At 36.1% G+C, this 25,490-nt stretch overlaps 2 protein-coding genes across 6 annotated transcripts in view; one reads left to right on the plus strand and one right to left on the minus strand.

The window, feature by feature from the left end:
* The window catches only part of LOC108609474 (MKRN2 opposite strand protein), a 71,656-nt gene that overhangs the window by 5,943 nt on the left and 40,223 nt on the right, over positions 1–25,490 (minus strand). Inside the window, exon 3 of one of the 2 annotated variants that reach the window (XM_089465159.1) lies at positions 8,868–9,000. The exons of the other annotated variant lie outside the window; for it this stretch is intronic. The gene's annotated coding sequence lies outside the window, so the exon portion shown is untranslated. The remainder of the gene's footprint in view (positions 1–8,867; positions 9,001–25,490) is intronic. 2 annotated transcript variants of the gene reach the window in all.
* The window catches only part of eys (eyes shut), a 72,488-nt gene that overhangs the window by 1,938 nt on the left and 45,060 nt on the right, over positions 1–25,490 (plus strand). For 3 of the 4 annotated variants that reach the window (XM_089465152.1, XM_089465151.1, XM_089465154.1), the window contains exons 2-3: positions 15,920–16,870; positions 21,491–21,639. In XM_089465152.1, coding sequence (XP_089321278.1) covers positions 16,401–16,870; positions 21,491–21,639 — 619 coding nt within the window. In that variant the 5' untranslated portion in view covers positions 15,920–16,400. Of the gene's footprint in view, positions 1–7,467; positions 8,644–15,919; positions 16,871–21,490; positions 21,640–25,490 lie in introns of those variants that run through there. The other variant, XM_089465153.1, reaches the window with a different exon arrangement.

Raw genomic sequence — 25,490 nt, forward strand, 5'->3', positions numbered from 1 at the left:
TGCCAAAGAGGATATCGCTATGATTTGCATTCTTAAAGCCAAACTCAAAGTTGGCCAGCAAACTTGCAAAAACATGCTCTCCAAATAGACCAAATAAAGCATTTTTCTCTGATTAGATGTAAAAAGTTTTGATGACTGAAAGCATTTACATTCTATATGGCATTCAAACTCAAATTTACTTTACTGTATTATAAGGAATAAAATAATTTAAAATACGAATATTGAAACTTAAATCCTTACTTTCTCAACAAAAAGTTCAACACAATTATATTGACAAAACCAATTAAAAACATCATATTCAGTTCAATTTATATTTTACAAATAATTCGTCAAAAACTATTCACTCTAAGGTCATTTAGAGCTTGCGAATAAAATTTAACCACAAAATAAATAAAGTTAGCAAATGGAAAGAGCCAAAACAAATAAATTTGAGAACTCCTCAGAGAAATATAAAATATCAAATATATATACAAATTTATTTGGCTACCAATTGAGAGCAAATTAAAATTCATTAAAAATATATTTATGCAAATTTGTTTTGGGCATATTTTATTTATTTATTTATTTTTTTTTTTTTTTGCGAATTTAATTTAATTTTCAATTTCAAATTTCGAAGATTTTCAGCAGCAGCTGCTGCACGACACATTCAAAGTTCAAAGTTCAATTTGTTTGGGGTTCTAGGCAATTGCCGGAAGGCAAACACCAAAGGCAATAACAACAACAACAACCATATATGAGCTGTATGCTGAGAAAAATTAAATTGATTTAAGAAATTGTCATTTATACATTCAGTTGACTCTTTACACAACACAAGCCAAGCAACGAATATAAAATACCTCATAAGAGACTTTTAGTATTTTGATTGTTGATAACAGTTCAAATTTCTTTAAATTTCCATTCATATCCTCGTTTCGTGAGTCATCAAAGGTATTCCAATTATGCATCACACATTGCTTGACAAAATATTTGAACTGTCAGCAAGGGCAGAGATAACGAAAAGGCGACGCAAACAAGCGGCAGAACAAATGCAATAACAGATATGACAAGGACACGCTGCAGCCTGACTTTTCTGCCCTTTATCATCTGTTTTCCTTTATGTTGTTGTTGCTGTTGCTATCACGGTAGCAGCAGAAATAACAAACAACAATCTCAAGTGCGAGCTAAGAAATCCGAACAAACTTTATCTTGCGAATCAAACATGCCAACCATACACACGCACACACAAACACATACGCACACACATGTGAGTTGTAAGAGCAGTTGTCAGAAATGAAATTACAACTTGCATCCTTTGGCCAAGGACTTTCTTCAAAACGAATTGTTTGCACAGTGAAAGCATAAAAAGGGCAGCTGAAAGAAGATGTAAAATCTGAAAAAATGAAAGCAAAACTCACGCATTTTAGTGAATTTAATGAGATCTCTGCACACACACACACAGTTAAATGAGAAGTGTGCGCAGAAGTCGGCAATCAAATATTTATGCACAATGTCAAGCAAAAAGAAAAAAAGTTGTTAAAACATTCTGCCAAACAGCAGCAGACACATAAAAAATGCAAAGCATATAAAAAGACATAAAATGTGAGAAACAGGATCTGCAAATCTGGCTCAAAAATCCTTTGACACTTGCCAAAACCTAAACGCTAACGAAGCTAGTCGAATTTGTAATGCTCTAAAGCAAGAAAATACCATTTATTATCTAAGAAATATTTGATAAATGGTAATTTAAAATATTATACTTATTATTTGTATATATTAAAAAATATATATTTTTTAGTTTATAAATATGTCAGCAAATTAAATGTAATTTATTTATGTATTTATTTAATGTATTCAGTAAATAAAATTTACTATTATTAGAAATTTTATATTCTGTTTACTTATATTATTTTTTGTATAGATTTATATAATTGTGAAAATATAATTTAATATCTTTATTGTATTATTTTAGTTTTAATATATTTATTTTTATTTTTTTTTTTTATTTTTTATTTACTTATTTATTTTTTTTTTTATTATTATTAATATAGGTTACTTTAATTGGAAAAGAAATTTTAACAGCATTTTTATAAACAATTTGACACTACAACAACAGCAGCTGGTGCTCCCCTTTTAATTTACTCCAAATTCAGCGTTATTCTGGCTAATCTTAAAGCCAAGTAAAATGCCCCGTGTGCTGCAATCAAACTTGAAATTTCGTAATGTTAAAGTGCGAACAGCAAACCCGGCTGCAGACAGGCAGCACGAGGAATGGCCTTAAATGGTCTACACTAACGGCATTGCTAAGCCAACTGCCGACAGGCAGCAGCCAGTTAAAAAGACTCCAAAATGTTTATTGTCAGCGAGCTTTTTCTTTGCTTTTTTTTCTTAGCATCCTTGAGCTGCCGTGCGCTCAACTAAATTACAACAACAGCCACAATATGACGAAGCTAAATTGAAGTAAGCCAAATTGACAATAAGGTTAGCCGTGGTCCATGCACCACGAAGAAGTTGCTCAAGCGAAGGCTCGAGAGTGAATTAATTCAGAGACACGCACACACTGCGTCACGCTCTGAGAGGGACGCACTCAGGTGCGCTCGGCATGTGTGATACCTGTGCCAGGGCCAGGCGGACCGTACCTACCGTATCAGCCACGCCCCGGCCATAAGCCCATACGCCGTACCGTTGGGCAGCCGCACAAAGCCCAAGTGTGCGCGCTTTGAAGTTTCCGCTTCCGCACTGAACAACGCATTGTTGTCGTTGACGTTGTTGTTGTTGTTGTTGCTGCTGCTGCGAGACACTCATTTCAAGTTGGTCGCACATTTGCACAACAACAAACAAGCACACACGCGCATGCAACCGTACACACACGCACACGCTCACTCACACACGCGCAACGTGCGTCGATTACTCCAGAGCATCTTCTTCGCCACTGCGACGATGCTGTTATGCCCTGAACCCATGAAAGATGAGTCTTAAAAAGGCTATTTTGGTTTACTGGTGAAATTTGTAGCATGTAAATATCTGAATGAAGCCTGCGCTGGATCTTATCATTCCAAGTTTATCTATGTCAGAATTAAAACGGTTTAATACCATTATTCTCTTATATCAAACACTTAACGAGCTGTTAGTTTTTAGCATAGATTTTAGACCTCTATAAATAGAAATGAAAATCTATTATTAAGCTTAATATTCTAAATAAAATTCATAATAATATGAGGGCAAATACTTAGCCTCTGCTTGGATTCAAATTAGTGTTCATTTTATAGAAACTCTAGAGTAAAGATTGCTGAGATGATAAACAGCATAGCAATTTCAAAGGATATTATTTGATTCTCTCATTACATTTTTCATCCAAGCTGAATACAAATCTTAAAATGAATATGTAAAAGTATTTTATGTAAAAAGTATTTTTAGGGTATTCTCAAGTCGAGCATTCTCCCTTTTTACGCACTTATGTTTTGTTGTTTTTATTGGTGCTACTGCTGCTGCTGCTCTGGCTTAAATCATGTTAAATTTTAAATTTAAAGCTCTCATTATGCTGTCACCCTCTCAGGGGGTCGCTGCTTCTTCAACACATTCTACCGAACACCTAATTTAGTTTAGTCTTTGTTGTCACTGAGTTAGCACTTCTGTGTGCGAGTGTGGAGCTGTGTGTATGTGAGTGTGTGTGTGTTCGCTCCTGCAATATAGCTGCGAGAGGTTCTTAATGTGTTTTGTCATGTAAAACTTGTGTGCTTAAAGTCTGCTCAAAAAGCGCAATATATTTAAGATTTAAGAAGAGGAGAATCATATTTTATTTATATATCATTTATATATTTTATATTATATCTAGTACTTTTATTGCTAATTAGTTGTGATTTTATATAGTAATTGATCTTCTATTTACACTTCAAAATTCAACTGATATCAACTCAAGATCGATATTAGTATAATTAAAAAAGTAAAAAAAAATATATATATATTAATTTAATAAATAAATAAATATAAATATAATAAATACATTTAAATATAAATATAATAAATAAATAATCAAATTAATTATATTTTAAAAGGGGCAAATTACTTAACTTTTAGCTTGTTTAAGACAATAAGCTAAAGCTGAATACAAATTATATTGTTAAAAGAATAAAATAAAATAAAAATAATAAATTTTGTATTTTTAAGGTACTCTTCGAGGTCATGTATTTAGGAAAATCTATGGTATTGTGATATAGCTTAATATTTAATTCAGTGCTTAAACTCAAAATCAGACTAGCGAACATCCATCAGCATGCTAAAGCTGATCTAGATCTATATATGTACATTATTACCTTTCGGCATTTACTTTGAAAGTCCCCGTGGAAAAGCATATAAATAACACAAATCTCTTTTATTTATGTTACTTAATTTAAAACGCGCTATTACCCCAAACAATTACGGCGTCTCTGGCATCGCCGCTATTAATACACCTGAAAGTGAAACACTCTCAAGATTTCTGGCACCTGTCATTAAATCTGAGAGTTTACTTCGACTATTTAGCGCACACACATACACACACACATACTTACACCTGCATGTAACAGTCTTGGCACTTGGGTGCGCAGATTTGCTCGACGCCTCGTTTGACTTAGGGCCCTGCAGCATTGGCCATTTCAGAAATTGCTATACGATGCCAAGCTGCCCCAAACACACACAGACAAACACACACACACACCTTGAGCTGTGCAACCTCACCTCAGTGACAAGGGTAAAACGTAAACCCAACACGGTAAACAGCTGTGCTGGGGCTTCACACACACACACACGCATACTTACACACACACACTAGGGCATATCTATGTATGTGCTGTGTAACTTTTTTCATTTCGCTGGATTCTTAATTAAATTATGAATTATGCACAGTTAGTTAAATAGACGGACAGCATTTGCCACACACACACACACACACACACACATATATATATATAGCAGAGACGAGTGCGAATATGAGTGTGAGTGTGAGTGCGAGTACGTGAAGCATGCCGCATATTTCTCTGGCTTTCTTGCGGCTTACATTGGCAGCGGATTTGCTGGACGAGAAAATAAAATGTAAACAAAGCTCTCGCTCGTTGTTTTATGCATTTCTGTTTTATGCAGCGCGCGGGGTCGTCGTAAATGGCATTACTAACCCAAATGCCAGTTATTGGCAAATATACAGAGACACGCGTGTGAGCAGGTGCGAGTAAGTGTCCACGCACACACACACACACACACACACACACACACGCACACACACAGATATACGATGGCAATGTATGTTTAAGTCGCTTATTTATTGCAGCGACCTTAAATGGGCACAGCACAAGTGAAAGTGTATCAAGTTACCAACTAACTTTGTTTGGGCCCTTTTCTTCCACCTCCCTCCACATACCTCACACCCTCACACTTCTAGCTACATTTGTATCTTCTTTGTATTTGTATCTCGTATTTGCGCATAAAATTGTGTGCGTAATAAAAACGCATAAACTTATCGTTATTTATGACCACCGCGTGAGCGCACACACTATATCAAAAAATCATAAAAATAAAAAAAATAACAACACCGTAAGAAAGAAAAATTCCCATTGTGATTGTGCCACGACGCCAGAGTTCTTAAGTTTGGCTGGGCTCGTTGAATCCGTTTCACATTGCATTACATTGACTGTAATCCGCATAAGATGTGATCGAAATTTGACTATATATAATTCAATTTTAGTGGAATGGCAAACCCATAATAGTTGTATGTGTAAAGTGTGGAAATAGTTTGCTAAATATGTAGTTGTCGATGGTTAATAATGAGTATTAATATATTATTATTTTTATTCATACATTATTTAATAAATAAAAATTCTTGAATGGAATGGAATAAATACTCTAAAGTAGTGGGCGCATTGTTGGCATATATTTAATAAATAATATTATTATTGAAATTTTCTTTTCAACTATTCTATACGTGTTCCATTCTGAGCCTGAGCAAATTCCCAACTCAGCTCAGTTTTCAAACCACTGACAAATTGTTGACATTTGCTACGCGTACGGACATGTAGATCACAAAGCTCTTTTAATATTTTCAATTGAATTGAGCTTAGCCTCAACCGCATTGCAGCTCAAACAGGCGCCTCAAAGTATGTCTGACACATGTCGAGTTGGCGGTGCTGCGTATGGAAAGCAATTCAGTGGCCAATTGGATAAGCAGTCGCTAACCAATTGCCAACATCATCAAAGTCAAACGCAGCAACAGCCAGCAGCAGCAGCAGCAACAATAACAACAGAAACAGCGGCTTCAACCACAATTCTCGCCATGTAACAGCGGCAAAGGACATGTGGTCAGCGGTGCCTATGCGAGCGGTGGAGACTCCTGCGCCTCTACAACAGCAACAGCAACAACAACTGCAACTGCAACTGCTGCTGCTGCTGCTGCTCTGCATTTGTCTGGTCAGCTCTTCATTTGGTCAACAGATGCTGACAGTAGCCAACAACAATAGCAACAGCCATCACAAACAACAACAACAAGCAGGTTTCGGGCTCTGTTGGTGGTTTTTATGTCGCCAGCTCTGATGTGCGTCCCTTTTGCCTGTCTTTGCTTTTGGCCAACTCTTAATTAACTTGCCTCAACGCCGCGCTGTTCGCCAGCGAATTCCTTTGAGCGCATTTTATTTTTATGCTTGCCAACAACAACAGTAGCAACAACAACAACAGCAATGTTAAATGCTTGACTTTTCCGAAAATGGTTTTTCATCAGCGCTTCGCACACTTTGTAAGCTAATTTAATTGCAGCTACGTGATGTCGCTTAATCAGAGAAAAATATTGCAATTAGGGCGTGGCAGTGCCACCCTAACCAAGCTCGATTCCAGCGTAAATTAACATTAATTTGCTGCTTATTGGAAATAGTTGGTAATTAAAACTGTTTAGAGAGCGCGTCCGAGCTTACCTTATTTAAAATGTTATTCAATCTGATATAATCTACGCTCGCAACGTCTCGACCATTAATTATTTTCAAATTAGTTTACTATTAATATAAATTTTTACAACAGTTTGACACGTGCTACATTTTCTTTTTATCATCATTTTTTTTTTTTAGTTTTTAAAACTGACTAAAAACATTGTGTGTAGGTAATTTGTTCATGTGTTTTTACTAATTGCATTAATTGGTTTCATAATAAACACGAAGTAATGTGTAATTGGGTTAGATTTGATGAGAATGTTGATGATGTGCTTAATGATTATAAGATAAATGATTTTTGCCTATCTCCCTATATCAACTCATTTTTATTGATAAAAAATAAATATTAATATTTGGTTGATTTCAAAATTTAATTCAATTTGTTTAAATATAATGAATTTGTTAAAATATTCCCTGCAAATTATATGCTAAGCATATAGAACTCTTAAGGCAACCTAAAATAAATATTACAAATATTTTGTAATTTATATTTCCATCATAGGCAAATTATGCTGCGATATGCTAACATACACTAGAATAAAGGAAAGTGAATCCAGCCTGTAATGCTGCACATAAAGCAAATAATTTAGCTCTGACGCTGATAGTGATGGCAAACAAATTGCAAATTATAAAGCTGCATATAAATTAGCTCAATTTACTTTGTCAATTAGCTATACACCCACACACCGAGGCGAGAGAAAAAAGCAACCAGCCACAGTGTGTCACAGAAATATACGCGCTCAGCCATTCACCGTACACAAATTTTTAATTACAAACGTTAGCGCCGCACACGCACACACACATGCATAAGCCCTAAAACACTCTAGATAAATATGCCACGCCCATCAACCAAACAGCGCAACAGCACGAGGCAAGCAAAGAAAAATTAGTTTTTCTTCTTCTTTTTTTTTTTTTTTGTAAAGTGATAAAAACTTTTATTACCAACACGAGAACTACAGCAACAGCAGCAAAGCAGCAAATATTGTCTGCAAATGGAGTCGAGAGCGCCCAGCTGTATGCAACATTTTTTAACACGATTGCAACACACACACACACTTATTGCTTTTCTGGCAAAGTTGTGCAAAGCAAAGTCTTTGGGTAATCGGAGCAGAGTTGCTGTGCGGCTGCCTTGTATAATCGATGTATCCATGCCGTTACCATATCGCCTCTGTGCCTATCCCAAAATTGGCCGCCCGTCCTCAGACGCCACCGCTCCTCCCACACCATCGTTGACCATGTTCTTTATGCTGTTTATGCTACATGCCGTGCGGCTGTGTTGGCGTTTTATTGGGTTTGCGGCGTGATTTTGCGGCGTGCCTCAAAGGCGTACAACGTAAAAGGCAATTGCCTGCTACGTACAACAATTTATGTAGCATACATTTGTGCTGGCTGGCAGAGGCTTAGCCCCATAGAAAAATATATATAAATACATACATATATACATTGTATATATACATATTGTGCACTTATTGATTTTTGATAAATAAGCTGAATCAGTTCGTGAAAGTTCCTTTTGCCCAAAGGACTTGAGCTAAAGAAGTGGCAAAGAAAAAGTGAAACCAGCCAGAATATAATCAGAAATAGCTGTGAAATACGACTGAAGCATAAGAAACAATTGCTTCAAGAATTGCTTTTTATACAAGTAGTTGACCAGTTTTTGCTCGAGAAGATTAACGATGCTTGAATGCTACGAATATCACATAAGAGCAAGCGATATCTAGTGGTAAGTATTCGACAAGTAGATACCCTGAAACCCAACTGCTTACGCAATGGCTGGGTTTGAGTTGGGGAAGATATTTCAAAACTGATATATATATACGAATTCATGGAGCTTAGCTCTTTTAATGGAGAGAAACCCTAAATGAATTTATCTATTTAATAAACAGCCCGGAAGAAGTCATACAGAATTGAGGTAAACATAATCTTGAAAAACTGTTGGAGGCTTACCTGAGTCTCTAGGTTATAGAGGACAGACGGAAGTTGGGCCTTACTGAGGGAGATAGGCAGAAAAATGGATGAAGAGATGGATCTTTATCTGTCCGGTTCTTTAACCGGGAAGGTGGTCTTCGATCGAGATCCGCTTAATTGTTGATCATAAAAAAAAAAAAATATTATATTATATATAAATATATATTATTTACTTATTATAGAGATGCATTTTGAGGATCATCCAAGAATTTCATTGTATGTTACAGGTTAAGAATAATTAAAGGTATTGTAATAAAAATAAAATTTAAAGTACTTTAGCACCTAGATTTTCTTTTCACGTAAATAAGCTGTTTGTGCATTCAAAAAAATAATAAATGCAAAAAAAAATTTATTTAAAAAAAAAAAATTAAAAGAATTTTAGTTAGATATTTATCGCAATACTTGCAATTTTATTAAGCAAACAAAAAATTCACGAGAGAATCCATATTTTAGAAGAACCTGATGTCCCCTATTGTCTTGAATGCTCGTTCTTCAGTTTCAGCTTCACCTTATCCCAATAGAGGGGTTCTAATGTAAATAAGTAGCGATATCTAACAGAGTAACAACACAAACAGCGCCAACGAAAAACGACAACAGTATAAATGACAAGACAAATATTTTTGTGTAAATCCAGTGGAACAGATTACTTTAATAAATATTGGACAAGCGTAGGAAATAAACGTGTTTACATAGTGAGAAGGAAAAGCGCAGCGCCCAACAAAAGTGCGGAATAAATACAGAGAAACAACAAAACGGAGCAAAATGGAAACGCAAAGAAAATCAACGGCCATTTAAAAAGTAGAAGGAGAAAAAAACACTTTTAAAACACATTTAGAAAACAGCCACGAAAAGAATAGCAAAGAAATACAATAGCAACAAAAAATAGGAAGAAAGCAACTTAAATGCGGGGTTGTTGGGTCAACTATCAAGGCGGGGCTACCATTGCCCAGTGAGTGGGGTGCAGGACGCAGGACGCAGGAGCTGCGGGTGCGGAGAGCTACTCGCACAGTTATGGGCGCATTAAGTAAGCTGAGCAGCAGTTCACGACCAGAACAAACGAGCCGCTTGTATCACGTGACGTATACGCAATGTGTTCGCAGTATATGTGACTGACTGAGTGTGTGTGTGTGTGAGTGTATATCGAGTCGCAAAAGTCGCAATGTCTGTGCTGGCTGCTGGCACTTAATCTTCCAGCTGCAGTGCAGGATATACGGCAAATATATCTGCTAGCTTCTCTAGTCCACAAAGCCTCACAAAATCTCGAATTGCCTAGCTACAGATTCCTGAGCCCAGGGAGCAAATGCCTTAGGCCAGACAAAAGTATAACCGTATAAAGTATAGCTGCAACTCTAATGTCATTTGAGTTGATGGATTTGAAAATTTATTTAGAAATTGGCGCAAATATTTAAAAATTTTACTGTCAGAGCATAGAAAGAGAGCAAACTTAGAAAATTTAATAATAAACTGATCAATTATATACAACAAAATATATATTAAAGATAGGTTCTACAAAATACCATCTTACCCAACAAAATAGGGTATTTCCTAGCTGGATAGTCTACACTTGAGATCTATTCTTTGTTCAACTTTACTGGTGAAATAAATATTAGTAGCTAGATGACAAATAAAATATTTAGAAGCAAACAGTTACAACAAATTGCCTTCAATTAATTATGTAAAATATATTTTAGTTTTCTCAGATAATCACAAAATTGCATGTCAGTCAGTCATAAATATAGCTCCAGCTCGTAAGCTTTGGGATTTAATTTTGGTTGCAATCACAAAAAACATTTATTAAATTCAATTTAATAATTCAGCAAATTCAAGTATAAACAAAAAGTGAAAATAAAAAGTTTTTTTTTTGTAAATTTCTTTTCAATTGAATTTTGAATTCGAGACATGCTAATAATAAATTTTTATTTGTAAATGTATGTAAATAAATACATATATAAAGGATTAAGAGACCTTTTACTACATATAAATTCAATTATACAATATCTACAGAGTGTGAGTGCTCGGGTCTAGCTGTCCAGAGCAATGCATGAGTTATGAAAATTATTTGCGGCAGCTGCGGTCGAGAAATTGCACATAATACGTCAAAGTCAGAAATTGATTTAAGTCAATTAATTTAAACGAGCCACTACAATAACAGGCCACGCCCCTGCCACACCCATGCGCTCGCCGTCGGCTGGACACGCTGCCATTTTACGGAGTCTACTTTTCGGGGCGCGTGGCGGGTGGTGGGAGGCGGGAGGGTGGGGGCAATGGCGTCGTCTCAAGCGTAATAAGCAATTGGAAGTGGTTGCCAGACACGTATAACGTGTTGGTGGTGGGACTGAAGTGGTTGTGTTTGAGTGGTTAGGGAGTGTGGGGCAAAGGTAGGACTACCTTGGTTACCAGCCAGCAGACGGGCACTGTAATTGTATTAGTGCAGCGCAAACATGAGCCACGAGGAGGCACTGAGGAGCCTCCGCTAATAGGGTGGGAATTGTATTTACTCATATGTCTTGCACAGACAAGTTAATTATTTTATGGTCAGCGTGTTTATTTTTGGCAAATCGATTTTCACGCGCTCTAATGTACGAAACAATAGAAGCACACATGCACACACGCACACACACACCCACACAGACACCCCCACACACACGCATACTTTTATTCTCCTTGTTTACGGTGTGTTGGCTACTTTGTAACTAGTTCAAATTATAAAATATTTGGCCAGCTCGCAATTTCTAGCGCTTTATTTGTTCTAGCCAAACGCCCAAATATTTGCAGAATGTTTGTCTGAATTAATTAACAACATTTTAAAAGTCAGTACGACTCTCTCTCTATATATATATGTGGGCGTTGCGTAGTAGCTGAACTCAAGCAAAGACACTGACTTTCAACTTTATTTGCATTTTATGCCCTCAGCATATTTCGAGTTGAGGCTTTGTACCAAGTGGACAGTGCAGGATGGGTATATTAGCTTTATGTTTTATAAAAAAAATATATATACGTATAGGAGTTGGCATGAATCATCATGGGCAGGACAATTAGGTAAAAAATTATAATCTAATATAAATCAGACTACTATTTCTAAATTTCAATTATTATTATTTTTATTTGAATCATCCTTATTACTATTAATATTATTTTATTTTTATTATATTAATGTTATTTCCGTAACAGTATAAAATTGTTTTCTTAATAAATTTATATAAATATAAATTAGTTAATTTTAAATAGTGTCTTTTTATTTTTATCACTTTACTATTAATTATTATTATTTTTATTATTTTTCAATCAAAATAAAACATTCTTAAGAATAAGTCTCATTTTTAATTTTATTTATTTATTTATTTTTTTTAACTAAGTTAATTTTCAGTTGAAATTTTTACTTTACTAAGCAACTCAGCCTTAGTTGGCAGCGCATAGCGTTGCTGCCTACAGCCAACTGCAATGTTTTTACTTGTTTCTCTTTTTTTGTTTGCCCGCCGACGCTTTGCAATTCAAAAACAAAACTTTTTAGCTTCCATATATATGTATATGTATATATATATACATATATATAGAGTAACTTGTCTCACAAAATTGGAATATTCTACATAAATGTCTATATATACAGAGAAAGGGAGAGAGAGAGAGAGAGAGAGAGAGAGACCAAAAGTCTATTCAATGCACGGCTTCTCGGCCAGCTGATATGCCCAATGCAAGAGTATTCATGAAAATAAAAAATAAAACTAGCTTCGTATAATAAACAATAGGGTTTTAATTAAATTTATGTGCACAAATTGCCTGCATAGTCACAGCAAAAAAAAAAAATAAAAAATAAAAAAAAAAATAAAAAATCAACAATAATGGAATGCTGCAGCAGAGGCAGAGACAGCAGTTACTTTAAAGAAATAAAAACAAAGTCCTACAACTAGTTGAAGGTTTTTGTTTTTTTTTTTTTTGTTAGACAAAAATTTTGCTGTTGTCGACAGTTTGAATGCAAAATATTTGAAGAGACTTTTGTATTTTCATACTTTATAGAATTTATTTATATATTTTTGTTATTTGATTGGTTTAAGCCGGCAGACTAAGACAAGTTTGGCTATTTATTTGTGCATTCATCTTTAGCGTTGGCTCTCAGTTTAGCTCTCAAACTACATTTGTCTACAAGTGAAACTTAACTCGATGGCAAGCTTTTAACCTTAATTATGTTCCTCAAGGCATGCTGATATCAAATGTGCAGCGCCTTTGACGTGCAGCGACAGACAAGAGTCAGCTTACGGCCCTGCATCACTATTAAACAAGCTGAGTGCACAGTCAGTTGCAATTTCTTGCTGCATTCAACTTGAAACCTTTCAAGGAAACTTCACTCAACAGCCAAGTGCACACACAGAGAGCTATATAAATACATATAGATATGTTTATGTGTGTATGTATGTGAAGAAACCTGTTCATAATTACCCAGCAGATTACACATTTCGCCTAACAAGGCCCATTCATTAATGTCATCAAAAAGAGCAACAGCAGCAACAGCAGGAGCAACGTCTGCAAATCTGCAACATTTTTGTTGACACACCCAGCGGCCAAGCGGCGGACGGACCACGTTAATGGCTAGCCCCCGGCGCTGCTCACTAACACAGCTGAAAGTCCGTGTAAATGCCATAAGGAAGAAAATAAACAGAAATGGAGAGCAGCGAAAAGAAACAGAAACAGGAGCAGCTACAGCCACAGCCACAGCCAGGACGTGCTTCTCGGCTGATGTTGGTGACATGGCTTTTTAGCATGAAAGCCCAGTGAAACACACACAAACAAACACACACACACACACACACACACCTATACATAGTCACACACAGTCACATTTTGCGCTAGTTAAAATTTCCGAAAATTTGCCACTGCAGGTGTAACCAATTTGATAGCATTCCAGCTTCTGCCTCGAGCTCGACATTGAAGAGCCGAGTTGTTGCATGCCAGAAGCTAGCAGCAGCAGAACCACTCGACACCACTCACGACCCACCTACACACACACACCTACAGTCAACACTCGAACATATCACAGAGCAAAAAAGTTGAGCGCAGTTGCTGGCATTGCCATGCCACAGCCTGGACCCCATTTGGTTTGGCTTGGTTTGCTGGCAACGTGTTGCCAGAATTATGGCTAAAATCCAAGCCAATTCCATTTTGGGCAACAATGCAGCTAAGCAGGAAATCAACCTTATCATTATTTTGATGATCTATTGCAGCAAAGCCTGAACGTTGCGTTAGCTTTATGATTCAACTCTGTCTCTCTCGCTTACTCACTCTCTCTCTCTGACTGTCTCTCTTTCTCTCTATGTCACTCTGTCACTCTGTCGCTGTGTCTCTTGTAGCTCTTACTGCCATAATTCTACAGCATTATTATCCACTCGTTGTTGCTGCTGCTGCGTTTGTTGACTTTCCAAATGCAACATTCTGCACATTACACATACGTCCCGTTGGCCTGCTAACTTTTATTGCCTGCTCGCAACGTCAAGTCGAATTTATGTTGATGTCGCTGCAGCTTCAGTTACATTTTTGGCTAGCGATTTAATTGACGTTCGTTGGTCTGTCGCCAGTTTCCAATTTCTAACTTATCATTAGCAATTACCTCTCTACTATATGCACTCACATAAAAAAAGTCGTGAGTTTTTTCTTCTCGCCTCACATGTGACTGGGATTTAGCGCAATTCTACGACCTATATTATTTCCCTTCACAGTGCTCAGAGGCAGCTCAGCTCAGCTCTGGCGTGGTCTGGCTTCGTCTGACTGGGTCTGGCTTGGTCTGCTCTAGTCCATTTTGTTTTAATGGCCAAAACCTAAGCACCTCGCACACATGTGCCAAAATATGTGAATTGTGAACAAGTTGGAGCTTTTATTTTGACACATGATGCGACGGACGGAAGGACGGGCAGACAGAGTGAAATACTATGAAATGTTTTTGCCACATGCCCGAAACTCTGAATAAACTTCAGCAGTTATTGAACGTATACAACAAAAGAGAGAGAGAGAGAGAGAGAGAGAGAGAGAGAGAGAGAGAGAGAGAGAGAGAGAGAGAGACAGAGAAAGAGAGGGTAAGAGAGAGGGAGAAATAAACTGCCATGAGTTGGATTAGTGCAACAACATTGAGTAGCAGCTGTGGTCCGTCGCTGCTTCAACTCCGCAGCTCAGCCAGAAATTGACACAAACGAAATATTTTCATTTTAAAACATTTTTATTTACTTTTTATTTAAATCGCTCATAATGCGCACTCAAAAATAAACCGTTCAAGTGTGTGGGTGTGGGTGTGTATGTGTGTGTGTGTGTAGCTAGTATTCCTTTGTTTAAGCAATAGCAGCAATGTGAAGCTTAGTATTAAAATCCAGTTAGTATAAAATAGTCGACTGGTTGATACTCTATAAAAATATACACAAATATTCTTTTTTTTTATAGTATGAGTGAAATAATGATAATGAGAAATATGATAATGTAAAATTGTCCACACAATAAAATACTAACACGATATTCTCCAATTAAGAGGGGAACTTTATTGTCAGCCGGCATAGGATATATTTGCTTTAACTTTAACGATAATGAAAATCTTGTTTCAAATCCATTTAATAATAATACAATATAGTTAATCAACAAAAACTTTGCTCACAACGAGGTGTTTATACACACAACAAATTTCTGGCTGGGATTTTGCATATATGTAGTCTGATAATTATTATTTGTATAATATACTTATATTTTATGCGTCAACTTATTATCCTTATTCTTAAACATATTTGTCAACAATTCTCAAAATATCAATCTGAATATCTCCACTTCGAATGCCCAGCCCTACAAACTTAACTATCTATTGATATTTTAAGTCGCTATCTATCATATAAAGTATATATTTATATGATTTATTTTAAATATATTTTTAATATACATAAATAACTTCAGCTACAGTTTACCCTCACAAACCGAAAACATTGCTCTTCATATAATTTCATTGCAACACAATTCCCACTCGTACATTGTTAACAATGTTTTTCTGTTCTATTATTTTCTTGCAGCTGGCAAATTGAAAACATGCAAAATTAAATTGCAGCTGCAAAAATGTGAACAATCATTGGACCAGGGAAGAAGTTGAGCAACAGCAGCGAATAGCAAAACGAAACGAATACGAACTATAAAACCATACAATAATACATAAAAATAATACTAAAATAATAAAAAGAAGAAGAACAAGAAGAAAAGGACAGTGTAGTCTCCGTCAGTGAAATGCGATGCCTGGCAGACACCACAGACGGCAAATGCAATATAATGGGAACCAATAAAAAAGAATAACAAAGTAAATGGAATAGTTAAATAATTGCTACAACAAACAATGCGAACTAATAAAGCACCTAAAAGGATTCAAATTGCAGTTGAGCGCAACGGCAAAAAGCAAATAGAACAGCAGCAGCAGCAACAATCGAACGTGCCACGGGGCGTATGATTGATACGAAAAAGCAGCAACAGCAAAAAACTAAAAAACAAATTTACAGTAACTAAATGCTAAACGCCATGGAACGTGAAATGTGCCGAAGGCGTGATTTTATTGCTAATAAATGCATTAAATATGAGAAAGCAATACAAACAGCAACAGCAACAATTGCTGCAGCAAATGCGAGAACAGCAACAACAACGCCGCTAACGGCCAATGGAGCAACCACCACTGTGGTGCTTAGCAACTCAGCCACGGAACCATTAACGGACATGCAACGAAACCACCTGCTAAAGATGCCAACAACAACAGCAACAACGACAGCAAACAAAACACTGGAATTACCAACAACAGCAACAACAACAACAACAACACAAAGCCTTGGCAGGACATTAAGAACATTGGCACACAACTGGCCACAGTCTGGACTCCTGTTGACGCTCTGCCTGAGCCTCAGCCTGGTATGCAGCAGCCAAGCGGGCTTCGCTTGCCTCAGCAATCCGTGTGTATTCGGCGTCTGCATCGATGGCCTGAACAGGTGAGTCAAATGCGTTCCATATGCTACCTCAACTAAGTGCGAGGCCCTGGCTGCAGCCATTGCTTATTATCGCCAAGCCAATAAACTCCGTTCAACACATTTCGAGTGGGCAATAAACTTGCACCACTTGAGAGCAACGGCAGCAACGGCAGCAGCTCGACCGTTGCCATCAATATCCCAGGCCCAGTGCCAGCACCACACAGCCGGCACAAACATGTTGATGCCGCCACTTTGCAGGCAAATGAATTTGCCACACAGTTAGCCCGCCGCAAACTCTTCCTAACTGCCCAGCCCCCTTACCTCTGCCAGCCCCTTATCTTGCCTCTTTTTATGCATGTGCCCCTTTTCTCACAAATGAGGCCAAGCTGTGGTCGCCCCGAGTGCCCACTTCAGCGGGTCGGCCATTGAGGAGTGAGTGGTTTCAATTGCATAAGCTGCGCATTATTAACTTACGAGTGTGTCCGATGCACATCCTTAGCCTCACTAAATTATGCAACTAATGCGGTTTAGCCCTACGAACTCGTAGAACGCCCCACATTAGACTCAAGCTGTGGAAAAACTCTTGAAGTAGGTGAAGTGAAGCGGAAATGATTAAAATAAAAATTAAATCAATTATGTGTGGGAGGTGTTTAAAAGGTGTTTCAGGTGAAAGTTAGTTGAGAATATGTATAAAAAATTTTAGATTTAAGAAAAGATAGAAAGAAAATCGATATATGTACATATATCAAATAATAAACAGTATAAAATAAAATATATTTTGCATATAAAGAGTATTTCAAAGAATTTATACAGTCTAATCTTATATACAGAATAATCTTATAGACGAAATATATCTCTAGACATTCAATATTTATTTAATAGATTCCTAGTAGATTTCAGATATGAATTAAAAAATTAAAATGAAAGTCAAGTAAAAGATATTTGATATGTATAAGAAAATTTAGTTTGAAGAAAAAATTGAGAGAAAAAATATAAAAAGTCTTCGAAAATAAAATGAGCTTGTTGGACGAAATAATTAATAATCTTATATTAATATCTAATAGATGCCTAGCCGATTGCAGATATAAATTAGAAAAGAACAATGAAAGTCAAGTGAAAGGTATTTGATAATATGTATAAGAAAATTTAGATAAAAAAAATTTGAGAGAAAAATATATAAAAAGCCTTCAAAAATAAGATTAGTTGGTGGTAGGAAATATACAATATATTGAGAAATTGATTACATATTTAATTTAATAATTTAGTAAATTCTTAATAGATTTATTACATGAATTAAAAAGCACAAATAAATAGATAGCAGACGAGTTAATAAGACATATTCAATCAGCATTTAAACGACGTCAACAACAATGATACGAGCTGCAGAAGCTGAAGGCCATGGCCTACATATTCTACAAGTAAATTCGTTTACTTTAACATGAGCAAACGATCCATAGACAAAGTGAATATAGTCAAAAAAGCATATCAAGCATATTTGCAAATGGTAAATATATATTCTGCTATCTATCTATCTATATATATTTATGTATAAACGCAAGTGCTTGAGCTTAACTTAAAGTTAATATTTGAAACTTGAAGCTGCTACTCAATATTCGGCAATGGAAACACAAGAGAACTTTGGCCTCTCAGTTTCAATTGAGAGTTTACGTTCAATAACTTTGCCAATGTTGACGCGCTCTACATTAGTTATTCTGTTTAACTTAAGCTTCAGAGCATATAACCATGCATGGCTATAAATATTATTGCACAAACAAGCCAAAGATGATGCGAACAGCTGCCAATGCTGCTTGGCGCCTCCTTGCTGACTCCTTGCTGCTCAGCCAGCAGCAATACGACTAAGTAACTGCCATTTTATTCTCAACTCGCCGCGATATGTGGCCAGAAATGGGAGCTAAGCTAACTCTAAACCTCAACGGAGCGAAGCTTAGGGCCACCCAATCTCATAGTCTGTGAATTTGCAGCATAAAAAGCGTTTACGATACTTTTTACGATAGCTTCACGGAGAGCTGCAAGTCAAATGCGAGTCGAAGCAGACGGTTGAAATGTTTTCTAGCGCGCTTTTCTTGACATAACCGCCATTTCGTGGTGGCTGCGTGGCAGTGGTGCGGGGTTAGAGCACCACAAACACACACACACAGAGAGAGAGAGGCAGCCAACTAGCCGGATAGAAGTTTATGCGCTGCCAAGAAAAATTTATAGCTGCAATTAAATTTAACACGATTCCATGAGATTTAAACGGATTAACTGAATAGTTTTTGGCCCATCTTAAAGTTTTTTGGCCAAATTCGGTTATGGCCACCAGCGCACTAGACTTATCCGCGTACATTGATATTTTATTGGCTTATCGTGGTTTATGTTCAACTAGTTTGCGGCAATAGCAGTATTTATGACTCGTATCAGAGATGAATAAGTTTTATGGCCGTCGTTAAACTGCTCAAATGAAATGCTCAACAAATTTGTTTGCCAACAGTTTTGCCAATGAAACTTTAACAAATTTGCCGCTATATAGATAGTATGGACAAAGGCAAAGATGAGCTTTAATGGAGTGTGTGGGGTTTGCCAAAGTTGGAGGTTATTAGATAAATATGCTTGGAATACATTTATAATAAGATAATACATATCGAGTGATGTGGAGTTGAGGGATCTATAAAAGTGATTTATGCTTGAAATAATTATTACGTCATCTTTAAGGTTTCTGATACAGTCAATTTAAATTAAAATTTTTTAAATTCATCATTTAATTTACAAAATATTATTAAACAATTTAATAGGGCCTGTTAAATAAGAGCTTTTACATTATTATACTGGAACTCTCATTTCAATTGACACTATGAAACCAACAACATAGCAAAACAGCATAACATCCTTAAGGCGGCTACCGCCTCTCCTTGCGCTTCTCATCTGCTCCCTTTGCTACACCTTCTAATATTAGGCTTGTAGCACATAAGAGTATTTCAGAAAATACCATTGTATGCGAATTTACTAAACTATTTATCACTCGAAAATGCATGCATTGTTTCATTCGTCTTTTGCTGCCATGCAGCCAAGCCATCGCATGTAACATACATGATGCTGCCGCTCCTGCTGCTGGTGCTGCTCTTGCTGCTCCTAGCTAATGTGATGCCCCAAGGCCATTTATCTACTCAGTACAATTGTTTTTTTTTTTTTTTCTATTCGGCTTGCCAACAAATCAACAGGCCTCTGGGGCAAGCAAGTCCATGTCAAAGGCATGAGCAAAAATGTTGATGCTGCTTTTACTGTTGCTGTTGATGCTGTTTACCCAATTCAATGCTTTCTCCAAACAGTGCTATACTATTGCATCCTAATGTGATCCATAATAAAAGAGTGCCTGCTACATGCCTGCAACAAAAGTTCTTTAATTAAGCTGTGTGGGCCAAAAAACCTATACAGAGAGGGTGTGTGTGTCTGGCATGTTGAGGCATGTCGGTGACATTCCCTTGACAACGGATTCAGTTTCGATATGTTACCGTTACTGTTACAGTTACCACTACTGTTGCTGCTGTCGTAGCCATTTCCTTTTCAATTTCAATTCACTCTTAGCTGGAAAAACTAATCCCAATTGGCTACCAAATATTTATTTCCACTACTCAAGCGTAATGTTTCGAGTACGTTGCCCATGTTTATCGCACTCGCCAGAGCACTGAGCAAAAATCCAGATACATTCCCTCCTATTAGATAAATATACAATTGTATGCGCACACACACTGCCACACTGCCACACAGCCACTCCAATTACTAACAAATGGTGTTAACACCAGTTCACACTACACTGAGACAAATAGAGTTGACTTCAAGTTGCTCAAACTTATGTATGTGCTTTGAAAGCACTTGAAAGCTTTGAGTGAAACAAAGTGGTTTGATAAACCAATGGATTAATTTTATGAAAGCTTTTTAAAAGTTTTTCTCATCTCCAAAGATAAAACCTTCAATATTCAAGCAATTTGAACTGAAGCGTAGAGTAAAGGGAGGAAAAACACTTAAAGCGGGTTTAAAGCTGAAATACATGTTGACTGTAAATTAAAGCCTCATTATTCTTCCAAGTGTTCATATTCGCTTCCTTAAAGCTTTAAAGCTTTGGTAAACTCATGTACAGGACTTTAAAGAGGAATCTAAAAACTGTATTCACCAGATTACAAGTGAAATTAATTAAATAGAGCTTATGAAATTTTAAATTCCAAATAACTTTAAATTCACTATAAATTTATTGTATATAATTTTTTAATACTCTTCATTCTAGCTTAACTCTGTTTTCCGGTTGCAATTTGTATTTTCTCACAGTGCAGGTGCTGCCCTCACTCACAATCTACCTCCATTTCTCTCTGTCTTTGCATGCTCCACCATATTGTGCTATTTGTAAAACTATTTTTATCTAAAACGTTTTCTTGTTGTTATTTCACTTTTCTACTCTTCTTTTTTTCATTTTATGGGTTTGCCTACAAAACTTTTTTTGCTGAACGTTTGATGCATCATTGACACACCGTTGCGCCCACACCTACCGAATGCCGACTCCCGCATGTGCCATGATAACAACAACAACAACTACTACTACTACCACTACTACTGCTACAACTACTACAACAACTGCAACAATGAGTACAGCTCGTACTCGTGTTACTGCATTGACGGCTACACAGGGATCCAGTGCCAAACGAATTGGGACGAATGCTGGTCGGGCCCCTGTCAAAACGGCGGCACATGTGTGGACGGTGTTGCCTACTACAACTGTACGTGTCCGGAAGGATTTTCTGGTAAGTGTGTGCGGTTTATTTTTGCGCTACGCCAACACAAATACACACACGAAAACACACGTACACACATGCATACAGGCAGACAGACATACGACTACATACAGATCCCACAGATAGTACAACAAATACTACGAATAAGTACTAAAAACTTGCACGGCTCACTGAACAGCCTCTTGCGCTCTCCATGTGTGTGTGTGTGTGCCATGTTACAGCATCGCACACCACGTGCAGAATGTATTTTTATTAAGCCAACGCAAAAAAAAAAATAAATAAAAAAAAAATAAAATAAAGAAATGAAATAAAACAAATACGAGACGCCCACAGCAGGCACTCTAACACGAAATGCAACCACAAAAACGAAGCCTCGTCTGGCCACCTACGGCCAGAACTCTCGGCGAGACTCTAAATGCACCGACGCACGCCAAACGTATTTGTAAAATTTGCAAAAAAAAAAAAAAAAAAACAAAAAAAAAAACAAAAAAAGAAAAAAAATACAATACACGCTTTACTCTGAGTGAAAGTCCTTAAGCTAGGACAGGAAAACTCATGGCTAAAAACGTCAAATTTATTGTAGATTCCATATGTGTACTAAAAGTGTGCTCTAAAGAGTAATATAAGTGCATTTTATAATACATTATAAATGTGTACTAAAAGCGTACTAGAGCTAAAATGCATTTCATAGTAAATTCTATATGTGTACTAAAAATGCATTTAGTAATACATTATAGATATGTACTACACAAGTACTAAAGAGATCTAAAAATTCATATTCACTATATGCTATACAGAAATATTATTGAAATAGTACTTTTACATAGATATTAGAGTAGAAAAAATAATTTAATATAATATTTCTATATTCATACGAAAACATATTTTTCTACTCTGACATTACTTTACTAAACATACCAAAAAGAGTATTCAACTGTGCAACTTGGCCAAACTGGCCGCTTTCTGGCTTTACGTTTTTTACTGCATTCACTCACATGTGTCTATTATTCTTTAAACGCTTGAGCAAGAAAGCAAAACTGGGAAATAACACAAGTAAAAAAAAAACACAGACAAATTTTAAAAGAAAGCGGAGAAGTTTCAGCAGCACTTAAGCCGAAAGTTAGTTACGCTTACAAATTTCGTACTAGATTACTAAATTAAAACTACAAATTTATGCAGCTAAGCTAAGCTAGCAACAAAAGTTTTAACACGAACTTAAATAGCTTTAAGTTTTACTTCAAACTTAGAGAGAAAAAATCCAAATATTAATTTTCTACAGCTCATTTCTTGCTCTGAGAAAATGCTCTATAATATCTAACAGAAACGACGAAACTTCAATATTATGGAGCTGTGGCATAGCTCCTGCTCCTGCTGAAGCCAACTTTAATGTTGTCTATTGTGGTAGTCAATGTTGGGTTCTTAACCTGCCACTTACTACGTGTGAATTGTTGTGTGGGTCGCCAAGCATGTGTCTGTGTGTATATTTATATATGTGCATGCGTGCGTGTGTGTGTGGGCGGAAGTCTCAGCATGAATGTATCTAATGTTCATCCTTTTGGCTTCGTGTACTTTCCGTCCGTTACGTATATATATATAAACACATTTACTTTTGCTACGTGTGAGAAGCACTTAGTGGCGTCTCTTAATATATATGTGAGCGTGTGTGTGTGTGTGTTTGAAAAGTATCTGAGAGTTGACTTTATAAAATTTAGTGAAATTTATAGCCATCGTGTAGGTGTTATATGCATTACCCATCAACGGCAACTAATACCAAATACAAATTGCTACAAATTTGTGGTCCATGAAACTTGGCAAAGTCAATAGCTCGGGGGGTGTGCGGGGCGCACAGGGTGAATTGGATGCTGGGGTTGGTGGCAAGGTGTTAGGTAATTGACACATAGTTTGGATTAGCAGTTTTAACCCAAAACTGTGAAAACATGTCGGAGCTTAGCAAATGCGAATAGCTAGGCGTAACACATGTCGCTTAAGCTAAGCATTTAACATGATTTTGTGACTTGGATCAGTGGGGCTACATTAGCTTAGACCCAATTTGTAGGATTTCGCAAATGCAAAGTAATTGATGATTACTTAAGTACTAATTAATTATACATAAGGCAGGAGCACCTCAGAAATTTTTAATTATGAAAATGAAGCAAATGACAAACACCTGTAAGTGCTCTTGAGGCTAATATGAAGTGTTCAAGCATGTTATTTGATTCTGTTGATTATACTTTTCGTGACAACATGTTTATGAGAAAATCTAAAAGTATTTATATGTATGCATACATGACTCTGTATTAATAGGGCCTCTACTGAAGCACCCTAAATTCTCTTATCTCTCTCCGAACATACTCAAGTCGCAAATAATGCTTTAATATATGTAAAGACCTTGCACAACAGCGTATTTAATATTCGGTTCTATCTATCCTTCCTGCTCTACATTATACTGTAATTATCTTTACTATTATGTACCCAACAGTCATCTATTTGTTACTTCGCATTACTCATACGAATCGTTTGACGCCACTTGTCTGCGGTTTGCACTCTTTCATATTCCCCTAACACAACAATTGGATTATATTAGCATAAATAAAAGTGTAGAAAAAACGCGGACAAAATCACAAAAGCATTAAGCACTGCAAATGAAATTAGCGCAAAATAGCAAAAAAAAAAAAAAAAAAAAAAAAGAACGTTGTTCACTCGACTAGCAGACAATTGAATACACTACAGAATTTTTTCTGGTAGAAGATTGAGTTGGTCAAAAAGGTTAATTAATTTAGAAATTCACGATAATGAAATATGTACCAATTGGGTTTGACAACGCTCAAACCTGCTAATACCAGTTAATATTAAAACTATATCTGTACACATATACATACATATTATTTCAAGAAATTTGACTAACTTTTTTATTCGATACAAATGCTATAACAAGTTCGTAATGCCTTTCTGCTTGGGACAAAAAAAAAAAATAGATAGAATTATGCACGGCGCTGGTTGTGGTAAAGTGGATCAAGCAGAAAATAAATACAATAAAGCCAGAAACTAAACACTGCACTGCGTGTGAAATAAACTGCGCATCATAGAGTAAAAAATATATGATTTTTATACGAAATAAAAAAGAAATAAATAAATAAATACAAAAAATCGTATGCTAAATAAAACTAAAATTTATACAAAAATATGCTTTGTAAAGCAGCACACGCTAAATAACTGCATATAAATGCACATATATTGTATAATAAGCAAATGGTTAAAAAACGTGAAAAAGCAGGAAATGAAGCTGAAAACTGCAAAAAAGCGTAAAAAAACCTGCACATATAAATTCTATATATACACCTACTATAAAATCAAATACTTTGAATGAATAGAACCAAAAGGGGAATACTAAACAGAAAAAAGTGAAACAAAAAGAACAGCGCGAAATGTATATAGTTGGAGAGTCAGAGAGAGAGAGAGAGAGAGAGACCGAAGCAAGGGAGAGTAACTTCATGGTTGCCTTTTTAACCGTATGTTGAATTTAGAAACGGTGAAAAAAAAAAATGCAAAAACCTACCCCAAAAAAAGTAAAATAAAATAAAATAAACCAAATTTGTGCTACCATTAAAAACATTGAAAATGATAAGCTAAAATTGAGCGACTAAAAATACTTTGTATTCTCATTACTCATTATATATTGGCATTACTTAATAAGAAATTTCAGATACCACCCTATACACATAACTCTTCGTTTAAAGAGTACTGAGACTGTTTGAATTCGAAGGAGCCAAAAGTTAAACTTCCCAAACCACACAACATTTTTTCTAAAAAAATTGAAAACGTAAAGCAAAGAATCATTGAATATTTTTTAATTATATCAA

Source organism: Drosophila arizonae, chromosome 3 (assembly GCF_054131065.1).
Source record: "Drosophila arizonae isolate 15081-1271.41 chromosome 3, UAZ_ARI_1.0, whole genome shotgun sequence".
NCBI lineage: Eukaryota > Metazoa > Arthropoda > Insecta > Diptera > Drosophilidae > Drosophila > Drosophila arizonae.